This window comes from Ambystoma mexicanum, chromosome 3q (assembly GCF_040938575.1).
Source record: "Ambystoma mexicanum isolate Mex_15411 chromosome 3q, UKY_AmexF1_1, whole genome shotgun sequence".
In the NCBI taxonomy this organism is placed as follows: Eukaryota; Metazoa; Chordata; class Amphibia; order Caudata; family Ambystomatidae; genus Ambystoma; species Ambystoma mexicanum.
This window is the reverse complement of record NC_090926.1, coordinates 1,199,510,982-1,199,524,225: the sequence shown is the minus strand read 5'-3', so window position 1 is coordinate 1,199,524,225 and position 13,244 is coordinate 1,199,510,982. Positions and strand designations below refer to the sequence as shown.

At 46.8% G+C, this 13,244-nt stretch overlaps 1 protein-coding gene across 1 annotated transcript in view; it reads left to right on the top strand.

Annotated features, from left to right (window-relative positions):
- ANGPTL6 (angiopoietin like 6) overlaps positions 1 to 13,244 on the top strand; it is a 250,158-nt gene that overhangs the window by 100,033 nt on the left and 136,881 nt on the right. Inside the window, exons 2-3 of the mRNA XM_069604048.1 lie at positions 1,409 to 2,074; positions 8,963 to 9,218. Of these exons, the coding sequence (XP_069460149.1) occupies positions 1,448 to 2,074; positions 8,963 to 9,218 (883 nt within the window). The 5' untranslated portion in view covers positions 1,409 to 1,447. The remainder of the gene's footprint in view (positions 1 to 1,408; positions 2,075 to 8,962; positions 9,219 to 13,244) is intronic.

Here is a 13,244-nt window from a genome sequence, read left to right as displayed (position 1 = left end):
TGGAACCATAGAATGAAGGACTTAAATAAAGCCATCAATGTTCCATGACTCAAAACCTTAGGAGGGGCCACGTAGACGCCACCCCCTCGATGTCCCGGCAGGTTAGCGCCATCGCATCCTCTGCTGCCTACGCAACCAAACTACTCAATGCAGCGAAACCCTACCTGTCCACCGAGAACTGCCTCTCTATTGCCAAAGCCATTATTGAGTCAACACTGGACTACTGTGATGACCTCTTCGCTGGCACCTCCTCAAAAAACCTAATGAAACTACAAACCATCAGAATAATGCACCCAGAGCCGCCCTTGGCATTCCCAAAAGGGACCATATAAGTGCAGCAAGGCGTAAAGCCCACTGGCTCCACATCCGAGAGCACATCCTTTTTAAAACGCTGGTCACCACTCACAAGTGGATTGCCAAAACCACCCCCACTTAACTCTCCAACAAGGTAACAACGGCAGGCTCATCCAGACCCACCAGAACTCCCTACTCCCATCGCCTTGTGCTGCCCAAGGTCACAAGCGCCAAGGCAGGTGGCCAGCTTCCCTTGTATTGCAGCCAGACATCGGAACTGCATGCCAACCTCTCTCGGAGCAGAACCCTCTCACTATACATTCCAGAAAGCTCTCAAAACGTGGTTGTTCGCCTAAAACCACATATACGCCTCCCCTATCCCGCACCCCCTTCCCTGTTCCCATGTAACTATGTATAACCCTTACCCGAAATATTGCTTGCATTCTACTGTACTCTGTAACAGTGCCTCAGTGCCCACAGGCTGTGGGGTGCTTTATAAATGAATACAATACTAAATAAATGCTAGAAACTGTGTATTAATGTAAACGCTGGGAGTGTTTGCAGATTGAGAAAAGCAGGCTGTTGTTTATAACCAAATGTGTGAAAAGGTTACATATGTAAATTAGACATTATAATGAATGAACAATAAATATGAACATAATTGTGATTGGTTATTTATAACGCACTTAATAGCCGGATGTTTGCAAGTGCGGACCCGGGGTTCGAACCTGTGTTGCTCCGCGTCGTCTTGCTTCCAAGGGGAGCGCATTGCCGCTGAGCTATCCTCCCGGCCCTTAACGGCCAGCAGCATGTTTTCATTGACAAGCTAGGCTCCAGGCCCCGACTCTGTCTAATGGGCAGGTCATGGAGCTTGCATATTTAATTGCCTACTTATCTGTGTCTTTTGCAGACATTTGCTTTTGTTATTTGGGTAACACATGTAACACATGTGGGAATGTAAGCGCAATCTGGGGTTCAAGGTGCATGATTTTACATTACAATTGGGCCTATGTTACAGTTTTTTGGTTGAGGCAGTTAAAATAATACCAAAGGTTATATGATGAGAAAGAAGCAGTGACTGACACCTACTAATATATGTATTTTTTTAACACAGGAATTTGCATAAGCGGCTTGCATTAGGAGAGCTGGAAGAATGAAGGCATACACAAGGGCCCTCTTGGTGGTGCTGGTTGGTGTTGTGCTTTCAGAAACCGAGGGGGAACAGGAGAGTCCCGCTGATGCTCACGACTCGGCGAAAGCGCGCTACAGCCGATCTCCCCCCGACAAACAGGGGACGGGGAAGTGTTCGTACACGTTCATCGTTCCACAGCAAAAACTCTCTGGAGCCATCTGCGTGAGTTCCAAGAACACGGAAGGGTCTGGCGTGAACAAGACCGAGATCCACGACCTCAAAGAGGAGCTGCGGAAGCAGCAGCTGCAGATCGAGCAGCTCAAGCAGATCGTCGAGGTGGACGGAACCGTGGTCAACGAGGTAAGGTTCTTGCGCAAGGAGAGCCGGAACATGAACTCCCGGGTCACCCAACTCTACACCCAACTGCTGCACGAGATCATCCAGAAGAAGGACTACTCACTGGAGGCCTCCCAGCTGGAGAACCGGGTGCTTAACACCACCGCCGAGGTCCTGAAAATTGCCACCAAGTACCAGGACCTTCAGCAGAAGTATGGACTACTGGCGTCCATGATAAACAACCAGAGTGTGATCATTGCGCAGCTGGAGAAGCAATGCCAACTGAAGGCCAGTGGCCAGCATACACAGCAGGTACGTGACATCACCACTGAAACGTATTCACGCATTTACATCAACGTATACCCTAGAAAATCAAAAACTAGTCATGCGAGAAGCAACACGGCTAAATGACCTGTTCTTTGGGAAGGTACCCACTCGAGAGTCCGCAGCCACACTTTAGCTCACAGGTAAAGTGAGCTGAAATGTGGCTACGGACTCTTGAGTGGGCACCTTCCCATAGAACAGGTCATTAGGCCGTGTTCGTTCTCGCGGAGGGGCGCCCGTCACTCTTTTTCTAAACCTTAGACCAGGGTGCCAACATGATTTTTGTATGCTTGGACAGTAGGGTGACCAGACGTCCCGGTTTTCCCAGGACAGTCTGGGGAAATCACCCTCCGTCCCAGGGTCCCGAGTTTTTTCATTTTAGAAACCCCGTCTGAGGGGCTACAGTCATGAAAATTGCAATTTTTTTTTCACTACATTTTCAGAATGTTGAAGTTGATGGATTGGCTCGAACCCACAGCCTTTCAGGTACAAGTCACAACACTTACTGACTGTGCCGCAGAGACTGGTTCGAAAATGAGTGTACAGCAAGCCATGTAATAGCAATGAGAGCAAACGCCTGTTTTGAATTAACATGCCAAGATTCACAGACAAAACTGCACAAATGAGATCATATACAGTTTATAGAAAGGAGAAGTGCTGGAAATAGGATTGGGTGGGGGCTGTGGGGGCATGTTGGGGTAGGGGCAGTAATTGGTGGGCTGCGATGGGGTAGTCCCTCGTTTATGTTGTTGGTCGTCCCGGTTTTTCGTTTTGGAAATCTGGTCACCCTACTGGACAGCCAAGTCTGTGAAATCTGTTAGCATGTTTGTAAACAGCAGTAACGCTTTACACATGTATGTCTTGAACAAAGTGAAGAATTCTGGACAAATTGCCATATTTCCCTTTGCCTCCACTCCTGTACCTGTCCAATGAATGGAATGCCCAGAAACAGTTGAGTTAAGTTGAGTGGGGCTGCGAAATGCTCCGGACACACCATATGGGGGTTTTGAAACCCACACTGCTCCTAAACACTGAGGGTACCCCCCACATTCCCCTCTAACCTGGTACTGATCCTTTGGAACTATATATTGATATAAACGCTGACCCAAGGCCTACATGTGCACTATTTATGTACATCCCAATGTTATCAGGTTACTATCTTTGTCCCCTGGGCCCCTCCCCCCTCCTGGCACACCTACATCCACACGCTCAGACTCATGGGAAGGGACTTTGAAAAGGGACGGGCTCTGCTAGCTCTTGTTCTCTGTGCGGTGCTTTTGAATGACGTGGCAACCTAAATGACTAGAGAACGGTTCTTTGGGAGAGGCCTTTGTGCATGGGGCTATGCTTTGGTCCTGCATCCTCCTCAGCAGGACTTGCCGAGTCGGCACCTCCTCCTTTTGTGTGGCATAGACTGGATACCGCCAAAAAGCAGTCATCTCACCTGGCGAAACTACTGAACAGTTGTCAACGTCTTGTTGCTGTGTCAAACCTTCAAAATCCCATATGTGTTTTTATTCCAGGAAGTTAAGGTCAACGCAGCCATTTTGATTCACCTCATACAGGTCTGCTTGTTTTCCCACGTTGCTGCTGGGAAACCTTCACAATCTCAAATGCATTAGTTTATTAGGAAGTTGGGGTCAACGGCGCCATTTTGATAGGCCACAGTGAGTGGATTAAAGCTGCCCTCATCTGTTGTGTCCTAGACAACCCATTCCTAAAATGGCGGTGCCATGCTGGTTTTAAGAATGCATTTCTGTTACCCCGCTCAAGGGTTGTTATTTTAATAACCTCTGAAGGACGCCCGGTTGAACTGGCCGCTGGGATTGACGCTTGTCTGCGTCGTGCTGCTTGTCTGCATCATGCTGCTCACGTGACTGCGTCGTGCTGCTCACGGTGCCACCCACGGTAGGCGAGCTTTGAGGATTGGAATGTAATATCACTGCAGCGGGCCAGGCATCAGATTTTAATGTAATCTTGCTTGTGAGAATGCCGAGCGCGTGATTAGTTCTGGGCCTCCTATCGTTAGGGAACGGTGGATGGGCCAAAACATGTCTGCATTGTACAGTTTTGAGACCCGCGGGTATCAGTGATCCACAAAAATAGAAAGTAAAAAGACAGCAATAGCAGAAAAGAAATATGTCATAACCACATTTCTTAACCAAACTGCGCCCTCAGAACCACTAACCGACATTCAATCAATACTTGATATTTTGGGGACAGTGCACCAGAATTGCTTTTCATTTTCCAAAATGGATGCTGCCAGTGGGACTGTGCAGTCGCTTCTCAGGCCTGGTTCTCAATCGCCTCTGTCCGCCACCTGGAGCGCTCGGAGGTGTTTGCGTCACTTCACCACCACGGTCCATGGACACTGGAGGTGGTGGCGCTGAGGCCAGGCGTGTGTGGTTTTTCGTCATTTGCCGTACAGCACAGGGACAGGTTGTGGTACCCTTAACAATTGTCACGGCAGCAGGGCAGCATGGAAAGTGCAGAAGTGGTAACATAATGTGCAATGAAGAGTAATCCCCGGGAACTCTGGCCCTGTGCAGAGGGCTGGTCTCCTCCAGATAGTGATGTGAATATGGAGTTTGTTAGATTCAGTATTAGTAAGTGTAATTGATTATTTATAATGCGCTTAATACGCAGAGTTTCTTAGCACGACCCGGGGATTGAGCCTGTGTTGCTCCACTTCGTCTTGCTTCCAAGGCCAGTGCGTTACCCCTGAGACCAGCCAATCATAGGCCATCTATGAGCAAAGCACCCTAAGATGTTTTGTTGTTGAAGATTTTCAGATGTTTTCTATCCTCTCAATGAAATAGGACAATCCATATTGGAGCAATACCTTCAGTAAGGAAAAGTCTTTAACTCCTTAAATGCTGAGCTCTATGCAAGTCTATGCAAATAGGACGAGCACACTCGTCCTTAGCATTTTTAAAGTATGAGTCTTGTAATTGATTATTCCTGGGCACAGGGCTTTTGTGCTATTCCATTTCTCTGTCTGTCCTGTTGCTTTCTTAATCAGGGGTGTTGCTAGTTCTGGAAAAGACCCAGGGCTGCGCTAAGGTTGGGACTGTCAGGACTCAGGGCTAGTTAGCCTTTTGGTTGTAGCGCCTGAGCTTCTATCTGGGCCTACAGCCAGCACCCCCACTCCACACCCACCTCCTGTAGCAACACCTCTGTTCCTAATTCTGCTCCTTATTCCCTCTCCGTGTTCCTTTCCCTCCTGGTCTGGTCTACCCGGGGCTCAACACACCAGTACCAGGACAAGCCTTAGCGCCATAAGATCACTACACTGGTGACGGCCCAGAATAAAAGCTTTTATAACATAACTCAGAATTTGTCTTGAGTCTTTTGTTTTGGGAAATGTAGTGTCAGTGAGGGCAGGTCCCTCAGCAGCTGCGATATGAAGACATACAGTGCAAAAGAATTTGCAAACATTGGCCTGCGACACAAACCACAGCAGTTTTGGGGGTTACAGCAGTGAGTTCATCGAGGCATAGGTCTGCTTTATCGCAAAGTCATTCAGAACAACTGGCACATGGGGGCACTTTCAGAGAAACTCACTATGGAACCAGCAATTCTACAATAACTCCATGGCAGAAGAAGAGCTCGAGGCTCAGCTAGCCCGGGCATTTCCCTGCCCTTTGCATCACTGTTATGTTTTAAGCATTTCTTAAGCGCAGCGGCCACCCGAGGGTATCTTGGCGCTAGAGAGAGAGCCACATCCATAGCAGGAAAGACAAACAGAGCCAGCCATTCTAAAAGAGAAACGTCTTGATGGCTTTCCTAAAAGCTAGGTGATTGGAGAGTTTTTTTATAGGTGGCGGCAGCTCATGCCATAAAATAGCAGCTGCTATGGAAAAAGCCTGATCTCCTATCCGTGCTCGTCGATGGGGAGGCACGATAAGCAGGTCAGCAGTTACAGAACAACTGGCGGCTAGAATGATAACGCACAAACGCGGCTCAGAGAAACTGCTCCCAGATCATGTACAGCCCGGTGAACAATATATAGAGCCTTAAACCTGATACGTTGACTCACAGGTAACCAAAGGAGAGATCATAGAACCGGAGAGAAATGGCCTCCATGGGGGGAGCCAGCTGCCACTCTAGCTGCCAAGTTTTGCAGACCTTGTAGTTTCTGAATATGCCCCTTCGGTTGAGCCAGATATAAAGAGTTGCAATAGTCCAACCGGGATAGTATAAGAGCTGCTACCACCGGAGGACGAAGAGGCTCAGCAATCAGAGGGAGCACTTTTTTCAGGACTTTCAGCTGAAAATGTCCGGTTTGACAAATGGCTGCAACCTGGCTCTCCATAGAGAGAGAAGCCGATAGTGTTACACCCAGATTTTTCCCCTTCCCCGTAGGGATGGGGAGGGCACCAAAAGAGACATGCCAGAAAGAGGAAACCCAAAGTGAAGGATCAGGGGGACACCCCAACCAACAGCCGTCAAGCATCTTCGCAAGCATGACACCATCTCAGTCTGATGTAGATCTAAACGTATCCGGATCTGAGTGTCGTCTGCATACGAATAACACCTGCCGCCGATGGAGCGGATGAGACAAACAAGTGCCCAAACATAGATGTTAAAAAGAATTGGAGACATGGAAGAATCCTGCGGGTCTCCGCAGCTAAAATGGTGGGGGGCAGCTGAAAAAGGTGGCATGGAGAGAGTCCGAGTATGATCCACCAGGAACGAGGTGAACCAGGCTAGTACATGACCAGATATGCCCATCGCGGCAAGACGGGACAACAGGATGGGGTGGTCGACTCTGTCGAAAGCCGCTGACAGATCTAGAAAAATCAGCCCCACCCCCGCCCTGAGTCCAATGTTAGTTCCAGTTACTCTCCAGCTCTTGCTCTGCAGTCTGATTTGTACTTGTTCTTTGCAAGGATTATTGAATTCTATTTCTGAATTGGCTCCTCAGACCATGGCTAACAGTCTATTACTGCATTCACCAGCCCTTCTATGGCAAGCTTCCTTCTGCTGAGTGCTGTGGGAGACGACCATGACATAGTAGTGGCATCACTGACATCACAACCAGAGTATACTTACTCGTTACTCGGATTACGCGGACGAACAGTGCCGCGAAGTTCGTGCATAAGCACCATCATCATCCTCAACACGGTCCGTGAGAGGCAGGCTTCCCTGAACTCTGGCAGCTCGGTGATGCATTGCGGACTTGGCTCGCCTTCCGAAATGTAGGCCAAGCACCCGGAATTTTCACGGCAGCAGCAGTTCTCCTCCTCAGTTGGCATTAGCTCGCACCGATTGCACGTGCACCAGGTGGAGACGCCGTCCATGCGACATGGTCCAGGCTCTTCATCCGTTGACTGGTCCTCCCAACTGCCGTCCGAATCCCCATCGTTTTCGCGTGCTTGCCTTTCCAGTAGTTCTTCCTCGGTGTACTCGGGCTCGTACATATACGGCATTATTGTAGCCATTGTGTGGTAAAGAAAGTAAAATAATTTACAGAGATGGTACAGGTGTTCACAAGGCCTAGAAGTGGCGAAGGTAGCTGACCAGAGCACAGAAACGAGTCACAGAATACTCAAAGTAACACAGAGAGAATAATGGAATCGAAAATCTGCTGCTGTGTGTTGTGAAACGGTGTGTTTATACTTATTGAGGAAAGAGGCGTCCTGCCATTTCCATGGCGACACGTCATTAGCTGAGGCGCAGCGATTGTTGACACGAAACGTGCTTTGGCGTTGGGAAATGGGCGGTGCGCGTCTGCTGATGTCAGGCTCAGGGGCGGGGGATTTGATTTAGTGCCGCAAAAGCAGGTGAGCCAGGGCGATGCGGCAAGTGAGAGGATTATCAGAAAATGGCGGCTGATTTCGAGTGCGTTAATGGACGAAAAGTCGGGTATGGTCCATAGGAAAGTTTTCTACGATCTACCGATTTATGCTTAAAAACACATGGCCGAACCGTAGGGACAATAAAAAAAAAGTCCCGGAACTATCCTTTAAGAGAAGTCGATGTTAACCTCCAGCGCTAGGCAAATTCCAACTATTCCAACTATTGAGTGTCGCAACCAGCCTGAGAGATTTGATTAAAAGCAGCTATAGTAGGATGACCAGACGTCCCAGTTTTGCAGGGAGGGTCCTGGAATTGGGCCCTCTGTCCCCCCGTCCAGAGAGTTTTTTAAATTAAAAAACCCTGTTCTGGTTTTGGGCAGAGGGCAGGTGACAACAATTATAATTGTAATCATTTTTCACAACACTGCCAGAATTTTGAAGTTGGAGGATTGGCTGAACCCCCAACCGTTCAGGTATGAGTCACAACACTTACTGACTGTGCCGCAGAGACTGGCTGAAAATAATTGCACAGCAAGCCATGTCATATCAATTAGACCAAACGCTTGTTTTTAATTAACATGCCAAGATTCACAGACAAAACTGCAGAAATGAGATCATATACACTTTATAGAAAGGAGAAGGGCTGGAAATATGGTTGGGTGGTGGTTGTGGGGGCGTGTTGGGGGAGTGCCGGTAAGGGGTGGGCTGTGATGGGCTAGTCCTTCTTTTATGTTGTTGGCAGTCCCGGCTTTCGTTTGGAAATCTGGTCACCCTAAGCTATAGTCTTAGTTATCTGGTTTCATGAAAAACGTACAGTGAATGATGTATACAAAATAAATCAGAGTACAAATCTTTCAATCTCTATTTTATCATGTCCTCACTCTTTATTTTATCATGCCCTCTTTCAATCTTTATTTTATGTTGTCCTCTTTCAATCTTTATTTTATCATGTCCTCATACCTGAACCAAATACAGATTTAAAGTCTATAGATACCTTGTGGTAGCATTCTTGCCATCTACTGATTTTCTTCCTTATGATGTGCTGACAACAACAAACCTTATGTTTCTTTTCAAGAACTTGGTCCAGCCGCCACCTCTGGTTAATGTGGTGCCCAACAGCCTGGTGCCAGGCAATAGCAGCAAAAGCAGGAACCATTTTGTCTCCATCAATGAGATCCAGCGGGACCAGACGGCAGCAGCGGTAGACCCCACACAGGACAGGAAGCAGGTTGTCCGAAAGCCACTCCCCTCCACCTCGCCGCCACCGAGCACCGAGACTATCTCTCCACTACCTGAAGTGACGTCGACCGAAGAGACTGACAAATCAACAGGTGAGAGGGCACACGCGCATGCTGAAACCAGAAGGCTTACCGCAAAAGGGACCTGGGATAAGCAGCTTCTGTGCTAAAAAGCAAAATATAGTAAATATAATAGTTTCAACCTGTATCTTTCTACCTGAAAACTCTAAGGCTTTGCAAGCACTAAGTAAGGGCATTTTCATTATTCATGGTGTGCGGGGGGGGGGTGCGGTCCGCACCGGGTGACACCCCAAAGGGGCTGACACCCTGTCACTGTGAGATTGAGGTTTGACCTCACCCAGATCGGAGGGCTGCTCGGATCGGGAACGCCAGCTTCTCAATAAATACATGGACACACACCAGTGCAATGATCACATCTTTATTTGCACACCTGTGTGATCGTTACTGCTTAAAGCCCGAAACCGGTGTCGGGGGGATTCTCCCGGGGTCGGCTGGGCCTTCCACGGACCTCCGGGCTGGAAGGCCCCAACTCCTCCCGCGTATCCCAAAAATGAGTATGAGACACACACAAGAAGCAAGGTGATTCTGCTGTTTATTGAATAACGGCAGGGATGGGTCTAGGATCGTACGCGTCCGTCCTGACTCTCGAAATTCGTGGGGCTCGCAGGCCCCTTTTTGCCTCAGTATGACGCACTACTTGCGTCACCTGGGAAAGTTAGCAAAAAACCTATCGCCACTCTGGATTGTGTAAGAGGATTCAATTCAACACTACAGCTAAGTCAACGCCTAGTCTATAATACTGAATGAAAACCCTTATTGATATAACTTTATGTCCAGTTCATGCGTTCTGGATGACTACCCCTATATAACACCCCTCTCTTGGAATCCTCCTGACCCCACTGAGCCAAGAAGTAGTTCTGTTTTGCAAGTTAAAAGGTTTAATTGATAATTTAAACAATATATATATATATTACACTTTAGAATAAATTAATAATTGAATATCACACTTAATCTGAGATGATAAAGATTAACAACGGAGAATCTGGCACTAGCACACTTCTTGATAATCACTAAGGAGTTGACATGAAATGGATAAGATAGCAACAATACTTTTATGGTTTCAAATGGATGCAATGTGGAATGAAATGCAGTACAGAAAATAACTTGATAGGATTTCAGCAAAAGACAATGTAATCACTTTCTTGGACAATTTACCCCCCCCTTTTATGCAATGCAAGGAAATGGAAGGCAGGCACACAATTCTCAGAATTGCAATTCAAATGTAATTCAGTTCACCCAGCAACTTAGACTACAGAAGTTGAAAACACAGGCAAAATGCTTTGATATGTGCTGGCAATGGAGTGAAAATATGTTAAAATGCTTTTAATTCCCTCTAGAGGTTCAGGGTGAGTGGTATCTAGTTAATATTAGTCCAGGCTCACACTAGCAATGATTCAGGGATAATTAGCAGGTTAAACGAATTTCTGGCAAATGGAAGGCAAGCAGCAGCAGTTTTTACACGTGAAGAAATTTGCAAATCGCGGCAAAATTCGCGAATGCGTCTGGTGCGATTACAGAGGAACTACAAGGGCTAGCAATATCGTTTTGGGGTCCAGGGAAAGCCTAGGATCTCAGCTTCCAGATGAAAGTTACTGCAAGTCTCAAACGGTCACGGAGATATGAGCGATTAAATAAAGGTCGTTTTTCAGATTTGAAATTTTAAAGTTCAAAAAGACAAGTGCAGCTTGCAACTAGAAAATGACAGGTGACAGCTTTACAAATGACAGGTGACAGTTAGGAGGCAGTTCTACTTAGATTAAATAGATTGAATTATATTATGTTAACTAAGAGATTGGTTCTGCACAGTTTGCTAGGTACTCACACTATATTCTTGAATTAAATGGGCCTCGCCATGGATCTGGTCAGGTTTTAGACTGGACTCTGGTCTCTGCACTTCACAGTGATCTGGGTCAGCTCTGCTCTGCCTCTGGTCTGGCCTGATGGATTCTGAAGATTGAGGGATTTAAAGTCTGGATCTTTCTGCACAGCTTTCTCTAGAGATTGATGGAGGTAAAGTATGGATTTTCCAGCAGAGCGTCCCGCAGCAAATGGATTTGAAGGTCCCTATCTGTCCTGTCTGTCTGCTTTTATGTGTTTTTTTTATGGGTGTGTGTGCAGCATCACTAGACCCTACCCCTCTCCACTTATCATTGGCCAAGCTTTCATTTCTCCCCTGATTGGGGGAGCTAAGTTGTGTCAGAGTGATGTCATTTTACAGCCTGCAGAAAGTCCACTCCTCCTGTCAACTTGCACACAAATCTAGATTTGAACCAAATACATATTTCATAGCTACACAGTGGTTTGAAATTACATGCACCCATCACATATCACAGGAGGTATCCCCTGTTCCAACTCTGCTCTTCCTGAGAGCTTGCATTCAGAAATGGCAATATTTTGCACTTTTTAACTGGTTTGCAATATCGGACATTAACCCAAATTTACACACATGTGCGCAAGGAGTATGGACATTAGTTGATGAAGTGTCAGATTTTTCACATGCACACATTTTGAGTAATATCCTCTTTTCCGCTAAAACCCCCCTGAACATACCACCGGTTCTAAAAACCTCTTAAAATGTGGGCAGAAAAATCACAAGAATTATGGTATCATTTATAAAATGTTCACAAGTCCGTACTATGAGTTATTCATCTTTTTAGAGTTATGTTCTGGCCCCAAAGGGGTGTGGTTTCCCCCCAGCACAAGGTTGAATTTCTGGTTTTTCCAGTTCTGCCAAGCCAGCTTGCTCTCACAGGCAGTGCTCCTCCCCTTTACTTCCAGGAGGAAGCTACATTTACGACATCTGCAATAAACCATCTGCCTGGGTCAGGACAGGGCTTTGTTCAGAGCTCCTGTATTCTGTGGGGGCTCCCCTTAATTCAATTATCAGAGAGATGGCATATCCTTAGTGTGGCCAGCAAAAGGCAGATAGGCCTGGGAACACAGCTGTGACTCAAGTTTCACTCCTGATGGGGGTGGCTGGTGGGCAGAATTCAGTTCCTTAAGCCAGGTTTCAGATAAAATGTCACTTTTTGTTACCCAGTTTAAGTCAAGACATTTTTTTACATATGCAGCTATGATGCTGATTCTAAGTTCAAAACTATGACATTTAAACAATTGCAACCTATGTGACACTCAAAGTAGGTCACTCATTTCTTTTAAACATTTAGATTTGTAGTGTCTTTCAGTCCAAATTTACTTAAACTGCTGAAATCCACAGCTCAGCCAGTCTTGTTATAAACCTTCAAGTCACTTCAGAATATAACTTTACATTGGATTCACCTCTTAAAATGTCTTTCTTTGGCATGTTTTGGGTTCATTTATTCAGTTTTCTACAAAAAGTAAAATCTGGTGTTGTTTTAAAACGCCGGCTTCTGGATAGTGGTGAGTACTGGTACTGCACCCCTTTTCGGGATTTAAGAAAATGAATTCCCAACAGTTATGGGTTTGCTTTTGGCAATCAGCATTGCCACTCCCAATGGTTTCAGACTACTGTGTGGGTAGTCCACTGGTGGTTTTAGGCAGTGTCCTTCTGTCCCATAACATCGGCAAAAATGAGTGGCAGCCTATTCTTCATGCATTTCCCTGTGCATTTTCTGGGAAGCTCTGGCCATCATGATGTTTTCCATGTCAGTACTGCACAGTTTTGAGGTAGGGCTCGGATGCATGGGTAAATACATCCCACAAGCCCCCCTCTTGCGATGGCCATTCTGTTTCACTGATGGGACTCGCAAGACCTGGGATGTAGTTCTCATCTTCTTCCGGTAGATGGCCAGTTCAGCATCTCTTCCTTCATCCGGTGGATCGATCGGTCCTCCTCGCCGGTCCTGATGGGAAGATTGGGCGGTACCCCGGGCCCGTTGCGTCTCCGCTACCGGTCTCCGGATCGTCCTCCTTGTCCCGTCTCCAGGTTTTCTTTCTCCTAGGACGACAAAGGAAGAGCGGCAATACCTATTCATAGACATTTTTCCACCACTGTTGAGATAGTGGGGCAGCATATGCATTTCATCATAACGAAACATTACATTCTTATTTTGAAAA